The 11,886-nt window shown below is 40.4% G+C and overlaps 1 protein-coding gene across 2 annotated transcripts; it reads left to right on the forward strand.

The window, feature by feature from the left end:
• On the forward strand, nt 1-10,083 carry TCF24 (transcription factor 24). 2 transcript variants are annotated; one of them, XM_045788990.2, is made up of 3 exons: nt 1-414; nt 1,004-1,416; nt 7,688-10,083. In XM_045788990.2, exons 2-3 carry the CDS (start codon nt 1,027-1,029, stop codon nt 7,799-7,801), a joined length of 504 nt encoding a protein of 167 aa, XP_045644946.2. In that variant the 5' UTR covers nt 1-414; nt 1,004-1,026; the 3' UTR covers nt 7,802-10,083. The 2 variants fall into 2 exon arrangements, with proteins under 2 accessions (XP_045644946.2, XP_045644947.2); XM_045788991.2 differs by lacking the exon at nt 1-414 and having other exon boundaries at nt 908-1,416.
• The last annotated feature ends 1,803 nt before the right edge of the window (nt 10,084-11,886 follow it).

Raw genomic sequence — 11,886 nt, forward strand, 5'->3', positions numbered from 1 at the left:
CGCGAGGCCGCTCTGCGGACTTTCAACATCGCGGACGCTCGACGTGCTGCGCCTGCTGTCGCGCCTTGGGGCGAACCGGGACGGGGGGCGGGGCCATGGCTACGCCCCGCCCCCTATGGCCCCGCCCCGCCGGACCTTTTGATTAATGACTCTCGGCCCCTGGCAGAGCCCCGCAGGTGGGAGCGGACCTAAGCGGGTCCTGCTGTCCCACCCCTACATCGAGTCTGGTCCACACACGCCTGACCCCGGGGGCGCCCGCATAAAAGGCGCGCCCAGCAGGGCCTAGAAGCGGCTGTCGACTTCGGCTGGACGAGGATGGAGTGACCTCTGCGGCCCTGGCCACTCAGATCCAGCTCGACGTTCCTGGCCCGCTCGTGCAGCGGAGCGGAGCCCTGCACGGTCGCTTCAGGAAAGGTGAGGACTTCGGTCCGACCCCAGCCGCGTCGCTTGGTCCCCAGGTTCGTTAGGATAGCGGGTGCCTTAGTCCAAGGTGGAGGTCAGGGGTCCCTTCTCCTCCTGCAGAAATTAGAAGGAGCTCCCGCCGTCATTCATCCCTGGCCTCGGGAACTAATGGTGCGAGGGCTGCCCGCGTGGGCACTGAGGACCCTGGCAAGGCCAGGGCTTCCCGCTGCGCCCCGCGAGAAAGACCTGCCCATCTCTCCTGCGGGGCTGGCTCACAACGTTCCAGAAGTGCAGACAAGTTCCGAACCGGAGCTGTGCTTCCGAGATCTTCTTTCCTCGGTAGAGTAGCCCTTTCACTTAATTTGTCCGTGAAAAGTAAAGCCGGCACCACGCCCCTCCTAAGCCCAGGAACTGTCAGGCCCCACAACTTTCCCAAGACGCCGGGAGGTAAACACGCCCCAGTCAAAACGACCTCATCTCTGAGAACGCCCCGAGCCACGTCGATGGCCCGGCCGGGTGTGCAGTTGAAGCTAGAGGCCTGCGCTTCCCCGGGTTAAGCCCGACCCGCGCCGGGCCTCACCGCGCCTTGGGTCCTTTGCAGGGCACGCAGCGCGGAAAGCCGCCATGGACCGCGACGGCCCCGCAGGCAGCCCCCTGATCGCTAGCAACGAGACCGCGCCCCCGGTTGCCGCCACCCGCGACTCGAGCCCGGGCAGGGCCGGGCCAGGACCGGCGGGCCCGGGCGGTAGCGCACGCCCGGGGGGCGGGAGGCCTGCTGCAGCAAACGCTGCGCGGGAGCGAAGCCGCGTGCAGACCCTGCGGCACGCCTTCCTGGAGCTGCAGCGCACGCTGCCGTCGGTGCCGCCGGACACCAAGCTGTCCAAGCTGGACGTGCTGCTGCTGGCCACGACCTACATTGCTCACCTCACCCGCAGCCTGCAGGACGACGCCGAGGCGCCGGCGGACGCCGGGCTGGGCGCCCTGCGCGGCGACGGCTACCTACACCCTGTCAAGGTAGGCAGGCAAGGCTCCCTGCGGAGCTGGGCCAGGAGCAGGGTACCTTAACCCTCCGGGTGGGCCACGGCCTGGGCAGATGCCCGAGCTCTCACTCCTCCCTCGGGGTGAGGCCGGGAACAGATCCGGAGAGCGACCTTGGCCCGCAAGGGCACCGGTAGGTAGCGAGGTCCCCACTGCAAAAGGCTACTCCGTAACTGTTCACAGGTAGTGGATTTAAACCCGAAGTGGCTTGGATCGTACGGGTGTCCCACGCCATTTACAGGATGCAGCCTACATGATGCCTTTCCTAGATGAGAAGTTTCTTGGGAGTGCCTGGTGGGCTATTTGGCAAGTTCTAGTGATTTTTAGTACCAGATTTACATTTATGAGCCTTTGAGAGTTTTTAATTTACATAATTACATTTCCATCGTGTTTTTTATCAGATGGTTGAAAAGTTTCACGATTTAAGGAGTGATGGAATTATCGCCCCTTAAATAATCCAGGAAACGATGTTGAAATTTTTTTGTACAACTGGTAAGTACAAAGTGAGGCCGTTCTGCCATCCTGCGGAGTAAATTTTCAGTCCGTCTTAATAAAGGTTAATTACCATGGATTAATCAGTTACCTAGAATGTTAGAAAAACTGTATTTATGTAATTTTCACAATAGATTGGGGTATGTTAATCAGGCTGATTCAACATTATACTAAAATTCTGTAATGTGCAAAATTAGCTGTTTGAATCCGTTTTGTATAATTTTTACATTACATAGAGGTAAAATGGTCAGGGTTTTCATTTAGCATGGTGTTATGGTTATGATTTATTACCTATATTGCAGTGTTTAGACTCTGCATTGTTCTTTTCGCCTAGATTTGATTGTTTCAAAATCCAGCATTCATCTGGAAGATAATCTATGCATTATCTTCCCTATATTTTCTAAACCTAAATTTTCAAATTTTTGGTTCTACCATTCTGAAATATTTTGCCACACACAAATACAAAATCAGGACTTAGCCTTAAGCATATCAGTATTCAATAAATTATTGAATAACCATCATTGAAACGTAGTAAAGTACGCTCTCGAAGATTAACTGAAAATTCTGTGGTGAGTTTTAACCGTTTACTTTGCAAATATAATCAACATGATGGGAAGCTCAAACTACTTTGAATATAGAAATTTAGACTATCATTTGTTTATAGTTATGATAGACCTCATTCTATTCACGTGCTATATAATATAATCTCCACTGAAAAGTCATTCATTATTAATTAGCGGTTTTGCACTACAGTCTGCATTAGATTGATATTCAAATATATCATTAATATTAGATTTCTTTTGACATTTCCCATGTACTCTAAAAAAGTTTAACATTAAGTAGACTTTAATACAGAAAGCATCTGTTAAAGCCTCTGTGGGAGATACAATTCAGATAAGAAATCAAATTGTTTTTACCTTTGTTTCTTATAGTACCTTTTTGAAAAAATACTGTTAATAATTTTCGTGTAACAATAAGCTTAACAGGAGGTTTTTGGTTTTTGTTTATTGTACTTAATTCAGGCACCAAATGTTTTTGTAGTCTTATAACTCTTTTAAGAAAAATTAAATCTCATTTGTCCTCAAATCAATTGTTATGATTTTAAAAGACAATTCTAGGGATAATGAAACAGGGCCAAGGATTACCTCTTTAAAATGAAATTGATGATGGTTGAACAAGTGAGTAGTCTGTTTTAAAATCATTTACTGAGTGTCTACTATATGCAAAGCACTGTTAGGAGAGTGGATACAATTAAGAGTGACTCAGTCCCTGCCCTAAATGAATATATAATAGAGACAAGACAAAAATAAAATAACAATACTGTAAGGGATAATGTTCTGTGTGCCATAAGAGAGCTATAACCATGTGTTTTTGGAGGTTTGGAGGAAAGAGATTTCATACACGTTAATTGAAACCACCTGTAACACATTATTTTACGGATATTACCAAATGCTTAAATATTGAGTCTATCTTTGATTAATCTAATGCAAAAGAAATAAAAATATTCTGATTGTTTGTACTAATTTTTAGTTAACTAAGGGTGTTGTAACCCTTAGTTAAAAAGTGTTCCAAGGTGACTTTTTTTTCTGCCTTACAACATGGTATTACTATGTCTTAGATGATTAAAGATCTGTTGACAAATATTTCAAGGCCATGATTTTGAGTCATCGGTCCTTATTATCTGCATTGGGATTTAGCATTTGGGGGAATTTACATTAAGAGTATCTCAAATGAAACTGGAAGGTTTAAGTGACTGGGCTACTGGGGCATAGCCTAAAACAGCAGTTTTCATCCCTTTGGGATGTGAGCAATTCGATTAGCACCAGTGTACTAAAGGGCAGTGATCCTCCAAGAGAACAGGGATATATTTCAGATTCTTATATTGGGAGAAAAGCACAGATGACTTTATTAATTGCATTATCCCTGGAGAGTCACTGTTGATAATATACATATACAATAATTTTTAAAATAAACACAAAGTTTTGTTATTTGGGGGTCATTGAACTCCAGAATCCAAGAGTGCATTTTTAAGGTTTTCAGGTTCAGTTTGGTTAATCCTATGAGTTTGTTAGATTGTTCTAAGACTAATGAAACAACATGGTTTTAAATAAACTTTATTAGGTAAAATAGAGGTCAGGATTGTGTTAATCTACACAATGTTAAAACATTCCATTGAAAGGTGAAATGTAAAACTGTCAACTGGCTTTTTTGACATGATACGGACATGAGCCTAACCAATATTTTATTTGCATGTTATTTCTGACTCTTAAAACTACATATGTACATTAAATTCAGTTGAGTAAAACCATTAGAAGCCTTTGGAAATCAAAGTACAAAGTTCTAAAAATAAAGTTTTATTATTAAGTTCATGAAAAATGAGGCAAAAATTCACATACACATTTTTTAAGTTTATTTTATTTTATTTTTTAGTAATCTCTACACCCACCGTGGGGCTCAAACTCATGACCCTGAGATCAGGAGCCACACACTTCTCCCACTGAGCCAGCTAGGCACCCCAAAAATTACATATACATTTTTAAGTTTGCTTCATTAATTACTTATGTCCCGCCAAGGAACACATATCTTCATTTGCCTCTACATTTGGTTGCATGATTTAGAGTGATTCTCAATACAGCAGTACCCAGGTAGCACATATCAGAAATACCAGGAAGCATTCAGTGGTATGTTTATTTTATTTGCTTTTAAATATATTTAATTCATATGGAATATTCAAATTACATGCAAATTTTAAGCATGAGATTTTTATGCTCATGAATACGAGGCAAGAATTTAAAAGATTGAGAAACATGGGTTTATAATATGCCAAAATTGTACACTTAAAATTATTTTAGCCCTGCACTATTAACTACAAGTATTAGTCCACTTGGGCTGCAATAACAGAATGCCATAGACTGGAAAGCTTAAAAAACAGAAATTCAGGGGCGCCTGGGTGGCACAGCGGTTAAGCGTCTGCCTTCGGCTCAGGGCGTGATCCCAGCGTTCTGGGATCAAGCCCCACATCAGGTTTCTCCACTAGGAGCCTGCTTCTTCCTCTCCCACTCCCCCTGCTTGTGTTCCCTCTCTTGCTGGCTGTCTCTCTCTGTCAAATAAATAAATAAAATCTTAAAAAAAAAAACAGAAATTTATTCTCTCACAGTTCTGGAGTTGGAAAGTGTAGGATCCAGGTGCTGGCCAATTGAATTCCTGGTGAGAGTTCTCGCCCTATCTTGCAGTTGGGCTTCCCTCTTTCTCAGGAAAAAAGAAGCTGTCTCGTCTTAAAAGACCACTAATCTGGGCGCCTGGGTGGTTCATTTGAGTAAGTGTCTGCCTTCTGCTCGGGTCATGATCCCAGGGTCCTTGGATGGAGTCCCAGGTCCTTGGGCTTGATGCTCTGCTTCTCCCTCTGCCCCTCCCCCCCCACTCATTCTCTCTCCCTCTCTCTCTCTCTTTCTCAATCTCTCTTAAATAAACAAAATCTTTAAAAAAGAAAAAAGACCACTAATCCATCATGAGGGACCCCATCCTTTTAGCCGCATTTAGCCTGAACTACCTCTACAAATACCATCACTTTGGGAGTTAGAGCATCAATATATGAATTTGGTGGGGCAGCACGATACAGACATTCAGTCCATAGCACTGTGGCACAAGGTTCTTCAGTATGATGCAGACTCAACCTGATCTAACAATGTCAGCTCCTGACATATCAGAAAGACCCCGGACCAGTTTCTAAAACCCCTCAGGTCATCAACCCATGGCAAAAACCCAAAGACAGGACCATTGATACACCCAGAATGTGTAAGAATGCACCTCTGTGATTTAAAAAAAAAAACACACCAAAACCTGAAATGGATGTGAAAATAAGTAGCAGAGTGTCAGTGTTATTATTGCATCAAATGTAAAGTATAAGGTTATTTATAGGAAGATTATACAGGAGTAGATCATTTTAAATTCTAAGTAACGTAAATTTTCTATTCTATCTGTGTATGAGTATAGATTTCCAGCCAGAATAATCTGAATTTAGGACTCTAAAATGGACCTGAACTGTATGAGAGCAAATTCACTTATTAGATCTGGAGGCATAAAACTAGGACTTCTGTTGGTTGCTAAGAACAGAAGCTTCCCGGATGATATCAAGTGCCTACTTACTATCCCTTATAGTTACATTTTACATCTGGAATGCCAGTTTCGATGATAGTACTGCACTCAGAAGTACAATCTGACTCTACCTTATACTCAACTTCTGCAAAAAGAGGTCCATTCAGATTTAATTGGTCTGGTGTGTGACTTGGCCATCAGTATTTTTTAAAGCTCCTCATGTGATTTTAATAGGAAGCTTGGGTTAAGAATCTGAAGTTCCTATGGTCTTTACCTTGTTAATAATTGTATCTCTATTTGAGCACCGCAGATGATCCGTCAGGCATTTAAGAACCTTTCATGGTGCTATGTAACCAGCAGTGGGCCTGTAAATGTTCAGTGATAAAAAGAGCCTGCTTCTCACTGCAGCATGTACTCTCTGGAGAGTGTGGGATCCCATTGCTGACTCTGGGAGTTGCACTTTATTAGTCTAAAGACTTCTCTTTATATAAAAGTAGTATTTCCCTGACTAGTATTCCAAGGGCCCTAGAACTAACTGATTATCAGACACCCCCCCCAAAAAAAATTTCTGAAAGCACTTCTTATGTAATATGTTTCTTCATCATCATGTCTATTTGGAAATAAGTTATATTATTTTTGAGATGTTGTCCATTTTTAAGGTGAATTTAGAAAATTCACAACCAGAATACAAAAGTGATAATTACTGAAAGGTTAATGTTGTATGATGCCGCTACATCCAGACATTTATTTTGGATGTTTTATCTACATAACACCAAACATTATAACATTTACAACTTCGAGATACTGCTTTTAGATAGATTAAAAAAAATTTTTTTTTAAGATTTCATTTATCCATCTGACAAGAGTGGAGGAGGGTAGAGGAAGAGGGAGAAGCAGGCTCCTCAGAGAGCAGGGAGCCTGACAGGGGCTTAATCCTAGGATCCTGACCTGAACAGAAGGCAGACACTTAACCGACTGAGCCACCCAGGTGCCCCTAGATTTAAAAAAAAATTTAAGATTTTTTTTATTTATTTGAGAAAGAGAGAACACAGGGGGAGGAGCAGAGGGAGAGGGAAAAGCAGACTGTGCTGAGCACGGAGCCCAACGCAGGGCTCTTTCGCAGGACCCTGTGATCATGGCCTGAGGGGAAACCAAGAGTTGGACGCTTAACCAACTGAGCCACCAGGAGCGCCTAGATAAAATGTGTAAATAGTTGAATTAGTCACTTCTCATTGTAGTTCTGTGACAAGTGGGAACATATAATATTTACCATGTGTAACTTCTTAAAATATCTTTAAAGCAAGGGATCTTGTTTTAGGCTTAGTTTTGTTTTAGATTTAGTTTTAAATTAAAACACTGTTGATAGATATATTTTCCTTCACTTAACTTTATTCATTCTCCATGATTTCTTGAGGTTCTTGTCCACATGAACCCATATTATTTTATACAGTTATAATCGAAGTCTTGGTATATTTTTACTTTGATTGTTAGCATTAATAAACATTTTTTATATTGTTCCTTAGACTTCACAATTACAATTGTTACTAGCTTCATGATATTGCATTTGGTTTGAGGCATTTGGAATTTTTAATATTACTAATACAGACATATCTGTCACAGATACTAACTTCTGGATTCTTGTTTAAATATTCTTTTTCAGAAATGGCCCATGCGATCAAGATTATACATTGGTGCTACTGGTCAGTTTCTGAAGCATTCTGTGTCTGGAGAAAAAGCAAATCATGGCAGCGCTACAACAGACCCACAGCCTTAGGCTTTCCCCTGATGGGTACTGGTAGAAAGTGGTGTCCATTGTTTTTAAATAGTAGGAAATCATTCTATATTTATTACATCAGACATAAGAAACATCATTTCTGAAAGTTTACATATGAATCCACAGTGGGAAGTTCAGATTTATCTTTCTAATCTAAGTAAATGTGGAATGAAATAATCAGTCTTGTATAAAATTCACAGCTTATTTATCCGTTGTGAGAGATAGTCACTACTGTATAGTGCAAGAAAAACTATTGGAAAGAAGAAAGACACCAAAATCAAAGAATTGTGTATGTATCCAAAGAATGCACACATTTTCTGTAGGCTATTACACCCTGAAAAGCTGATATCTATCAATAGTCTTGATAGTTAAAAAAAAAAAAAGACACCAATATTCCATTTTTGTGAACACCAATTTGTGCTTAAGTTGGTCTGAGAAGCCATTTCGGTCGGAAGGTGTGAGATCATTCGTTCCGTTTTAGCTAACGATGTGTGAAAAGATTGTTGAGGTAATACGAAGTTGCAGTAACTTCTAGAACGAGTTATCTTTTCCTTCCTAGGAAACTTGTTTGGAGTATTAGAATAGTTTTCTGTATTGGACAGGGCTTGGCCACCTTCCTAGATGACTATGAAGTATCTTGTTATGTTTCCAAATTGTGGAAGGCGTTGTGAATCCTTGCAGCCCGGTGCAAACAGCCGATGAGTGTCACTGGGCAGCAGCGTTCCTCCCCCTCCTCTCTGGTCCCTCCATGTCCACTCCACCCTCTTCCGGGTCCCGGACTAGACGAGCAGGTGCTACGGCTGCCGCCTTACAGAGAGCCAGCCCCTCACAGTCAGGCTTTGTCTAGGCTCCTTCTCCCCCTTGTCAGTGGCTGTTCACAATCTACCTACTTGGCCATTATAAAATAGAAGAAAACCTGTCTGATTTGGGAATTCTGGCACTGATCTGCACTTGAGGGGGTCTGAGGGCACAGAGTGACTACCCTGAGTTCAATCAGGCCAGAGCATATCCCCCGAATCTGCCCAGTGTGAACGTACAATCGGGAAGGTCCTCTGCGGTGGGCCTCTCCCCCCACACTGCATCCCAGTGCCTAGGGAACAGCTGTTCTGCCTGATTTCGCCCGTTTCCGTTTACACGGGAGCTTGGGGGTCAGAGCCATGAAGCAGAAACGGCTGTCAGGGAACGCACTGAATCTCAGAACAGGTCTCTCGTCATGTCTTGAACTCCCTTTCTTCTCTTTCTCCCCAGTCTTTACTATTCCTCTTTCCAACTGTAAAGTTCATTTCTTTCTCAATAACCTGGAGTGTTAAAGAAGCTGAATTTGATCCAAGATTAGCAAATAGGAAAGTATATTAATGGATTTGGTTGAACCGATTAATATAGCTGTTGAACCATCCTTTTATTTTTCTACTCACTGCAGTTTTCTTCCAGCTTTTGGCAGTGAAATGAGGTAAAAGACCGTTTGAAGGCAAAAACCGTCATTCAGTTGATTCAGCTGAACATGACCATATTTTGTCTCATATCTGATAGCCTGTACTTTTCATTATCTTAATGTGAATACTCCTAGTAATGTGACCAAAGCATGTCTTTAAAAGAAAAGGCATATAATAAAAACTTTCTACATATTAATATGTAGCAAAAATATTTGTATATTTAAATATTTGTGAATATATTTACCCATTCACATAACACTGAAAGGAATAAAATGTAATATGACATATGAATTCAGCCATTCACTATTATATGTTATTGCCATAAAAAGTGCTATGACTAATCTTTTATCTTAAGGCATGAAATCAGAGTTCTTTAAAGTTACCTGAAACTGAACCTAAATACTACATTTCATAGCAAGAGTTTCAGAAAGATGGTTTTCTTGCTAGTAATAATCTATTTGGCTGTAGTTGTTTAAAGCATTTAACTGGGGGAAAATTTTCAACTTTTGTTGAATTGCCAGACTTTCCTAAATCATCCTGTTAAATAATTAAGCTTTGCCTTCGGCCGTATTACTTTTTATGTCTTCTTGTCCATTTACAGAAAAGAAATGTTTTAATGCCAAAGAAGTATATTTCTGTCATAGGTTTTCATAACATTTCACTAAATTGCTAAATATGTTAAGAGCTTTTGGTAGATTGGAAAATCTCAAAGGAGAAATTGCATATTTTCACCCAAAGTTTCAAAGGAGTATGCTGTTTTAATTCATGGTGCACGGTGAGGATAAAGGTATTACTAAAATAAAGCATTGATGTGGAAAATTAATTTAGTCTGTTAAATTTGCATCTGTCTCTGGGGATATTTAACAAATAGTTCAGGTACTTAAGATACATTTGAAATCTTTCTAGAAGATAGATAACTATTTGGCATTAGTTTCTTCACCATGCTCCCCTTAATGGAGTATATATTAGGACTGGGGAGGGGACGTATATTTGGATCACAGTGCTATACAATCTATAATATAGCAAGGGAAATCCTAAATTTTTGTCATTCCGTTCAGCTCGCAGCAATATGACATACATTTAAATTCCTCTGTAATGAAAATTTTAGAAGATAGGGAAGTGCCTTTTTAGTAGTATAACCAGTTCCAACAGACTTTAAAAGTATTGTTTCCTTTTCTGATTATAAAAATACACTGCAGTTTATTGTATGTCAATTATGCATCAATAATTACATTAAAAGTTTATATATAACCTGTTTTACAAATTAAAACTTAATAATGAAAGGGATTACATAGCAAAGAAAAATCCTGCAATGGAAGAGGGTGTTTGGGATATAGAGTAAGGGTGGGGAAGTCTATTCACACATTACCTGGTAATAAAGACGGTTTTGCATTTTTATAAGCCTTATTTGGCCCAACTACTTCAATCTGCAGTTATAATATCCTCAACAATTGTTTTCTTATCTATTCATGGACTTTATTTAAACTTAGAAGAAACTGTGCAAAAAGAAAATAAATGCTAATTGACCTTACTGAAATACCCAGTCATTATTTTAGTTGAAATTGCTTATTAGGTTAAATTATTCAATAATTTCTCTTTCTGTCACAGGTCCTCATTTTATTCATGAAAGCAACTAACCAGTTATCAAGAAAAGAGAAAGTATTCAGACTCTAGTAAGATCTCTCTCTCTCTCTTTTAGTGGGGAGAGGTAGTTCTATATCTATTTCCAGCACATCATTTTTTCTTTTTATTTAAGCCTTGGGCCGAAATAAGCCAATACAGACAAAACATTTCTGCAGTGGCCTATGTGATTCCTTTAAAAATCAACACATGAATTGTACTTGGCATAATTATAAGACAAGTTGCTTGTTGGGTCCACATAAAATTGTATTCTTAGCTGGCAGGGAGAAGAAATTATAAATCAAACAGGTTGCTTCTGATCCAAATTTATATATTAGATATCTTACCTTGAGAGGATGGCTTAATCCAAATGCTCTTTCCTAACCAGGTATAGGTTATTGCAGAGTGTATCAATCGTATATTTTACTTGAAAAGATATGAACTTGGGCTCTTCGAGCATTGGCAGATTCTGTTTTAATCTGGTAACAAATTCTTTTTTTTAAAAAAAAAAGGTTTATTTACTTATTTATTTGAGACAGAGAGAGAAAGCACAGGCAGGAGGGGCAGAGGGAGAGGTAGAGAGAGAAAATCCCAAGCAGACTCCCACTGAGCAGGGAGCCCGACATGGGGCTCAATACCAGGACCCTGAGATCATGACCTGAGCTGAAACCAAGAGTCAGATGCTTAACTCACTGCACCACCCAGGTGCCCCAAGTTTTTTTTTTTTTTCTTTAAACATTGCTGGAGGATGTGATGTCTACAGTTTCCCAAATAACTTACAACTAGTAGCGTACTGTTGCTGTCTTCATGGTACACTTTTGATTTTTAGTTTTGTTTTTGTTCTTACTGTAACTTTAAAAAATATCCAAAAGCTAAGATACCCAATTTTTAAAAGGAACATTAGGGAAATATAAAATTGTGTATCTCAAAGAAATTAACATGTACTTCTGTTACATACTGGTAGCAGGATAAGACTGTTTTACTGAAAAAAAAAATGCTCCTTAAATCCTATAGATTTGCTTCCTATAAACT

The sequence above is a fragment of the Ursus americanus genome, chromosome 9 (assembly GCF_024610735.1).
Source record: "Ursus americanus isolate L20-20 chromosome 9, mUrsAme1.1.p, whole genome shotgun sequence".
In the NCBI taxonomy this organism is placed as follows: domain Eukaryota; kingdom Metazoa; phylum Chordata; class Mammalia; order Carnivora; family Ursidae; genus Ursus; species Ursus americanus.

What these genes read in the sequence shown, in the direction of transcription:
- TCF24 (XM_045788990.2), top strand. Translation starts at nt 1,027, where the DNA reads ATGGACCGCGACGGCCCCGCAGGCAGCCCCCTGATCGCTAGCAACGAG. An exon ending in GCTACCTACACCCTGTCAAG is followed by an intron (nt 1,417 to 7,687) that starts GTAGGCAGGCAA and finishes ATTCTTTTTCAG; the next exon opens with AAATGGCCCATGCGATCAAG.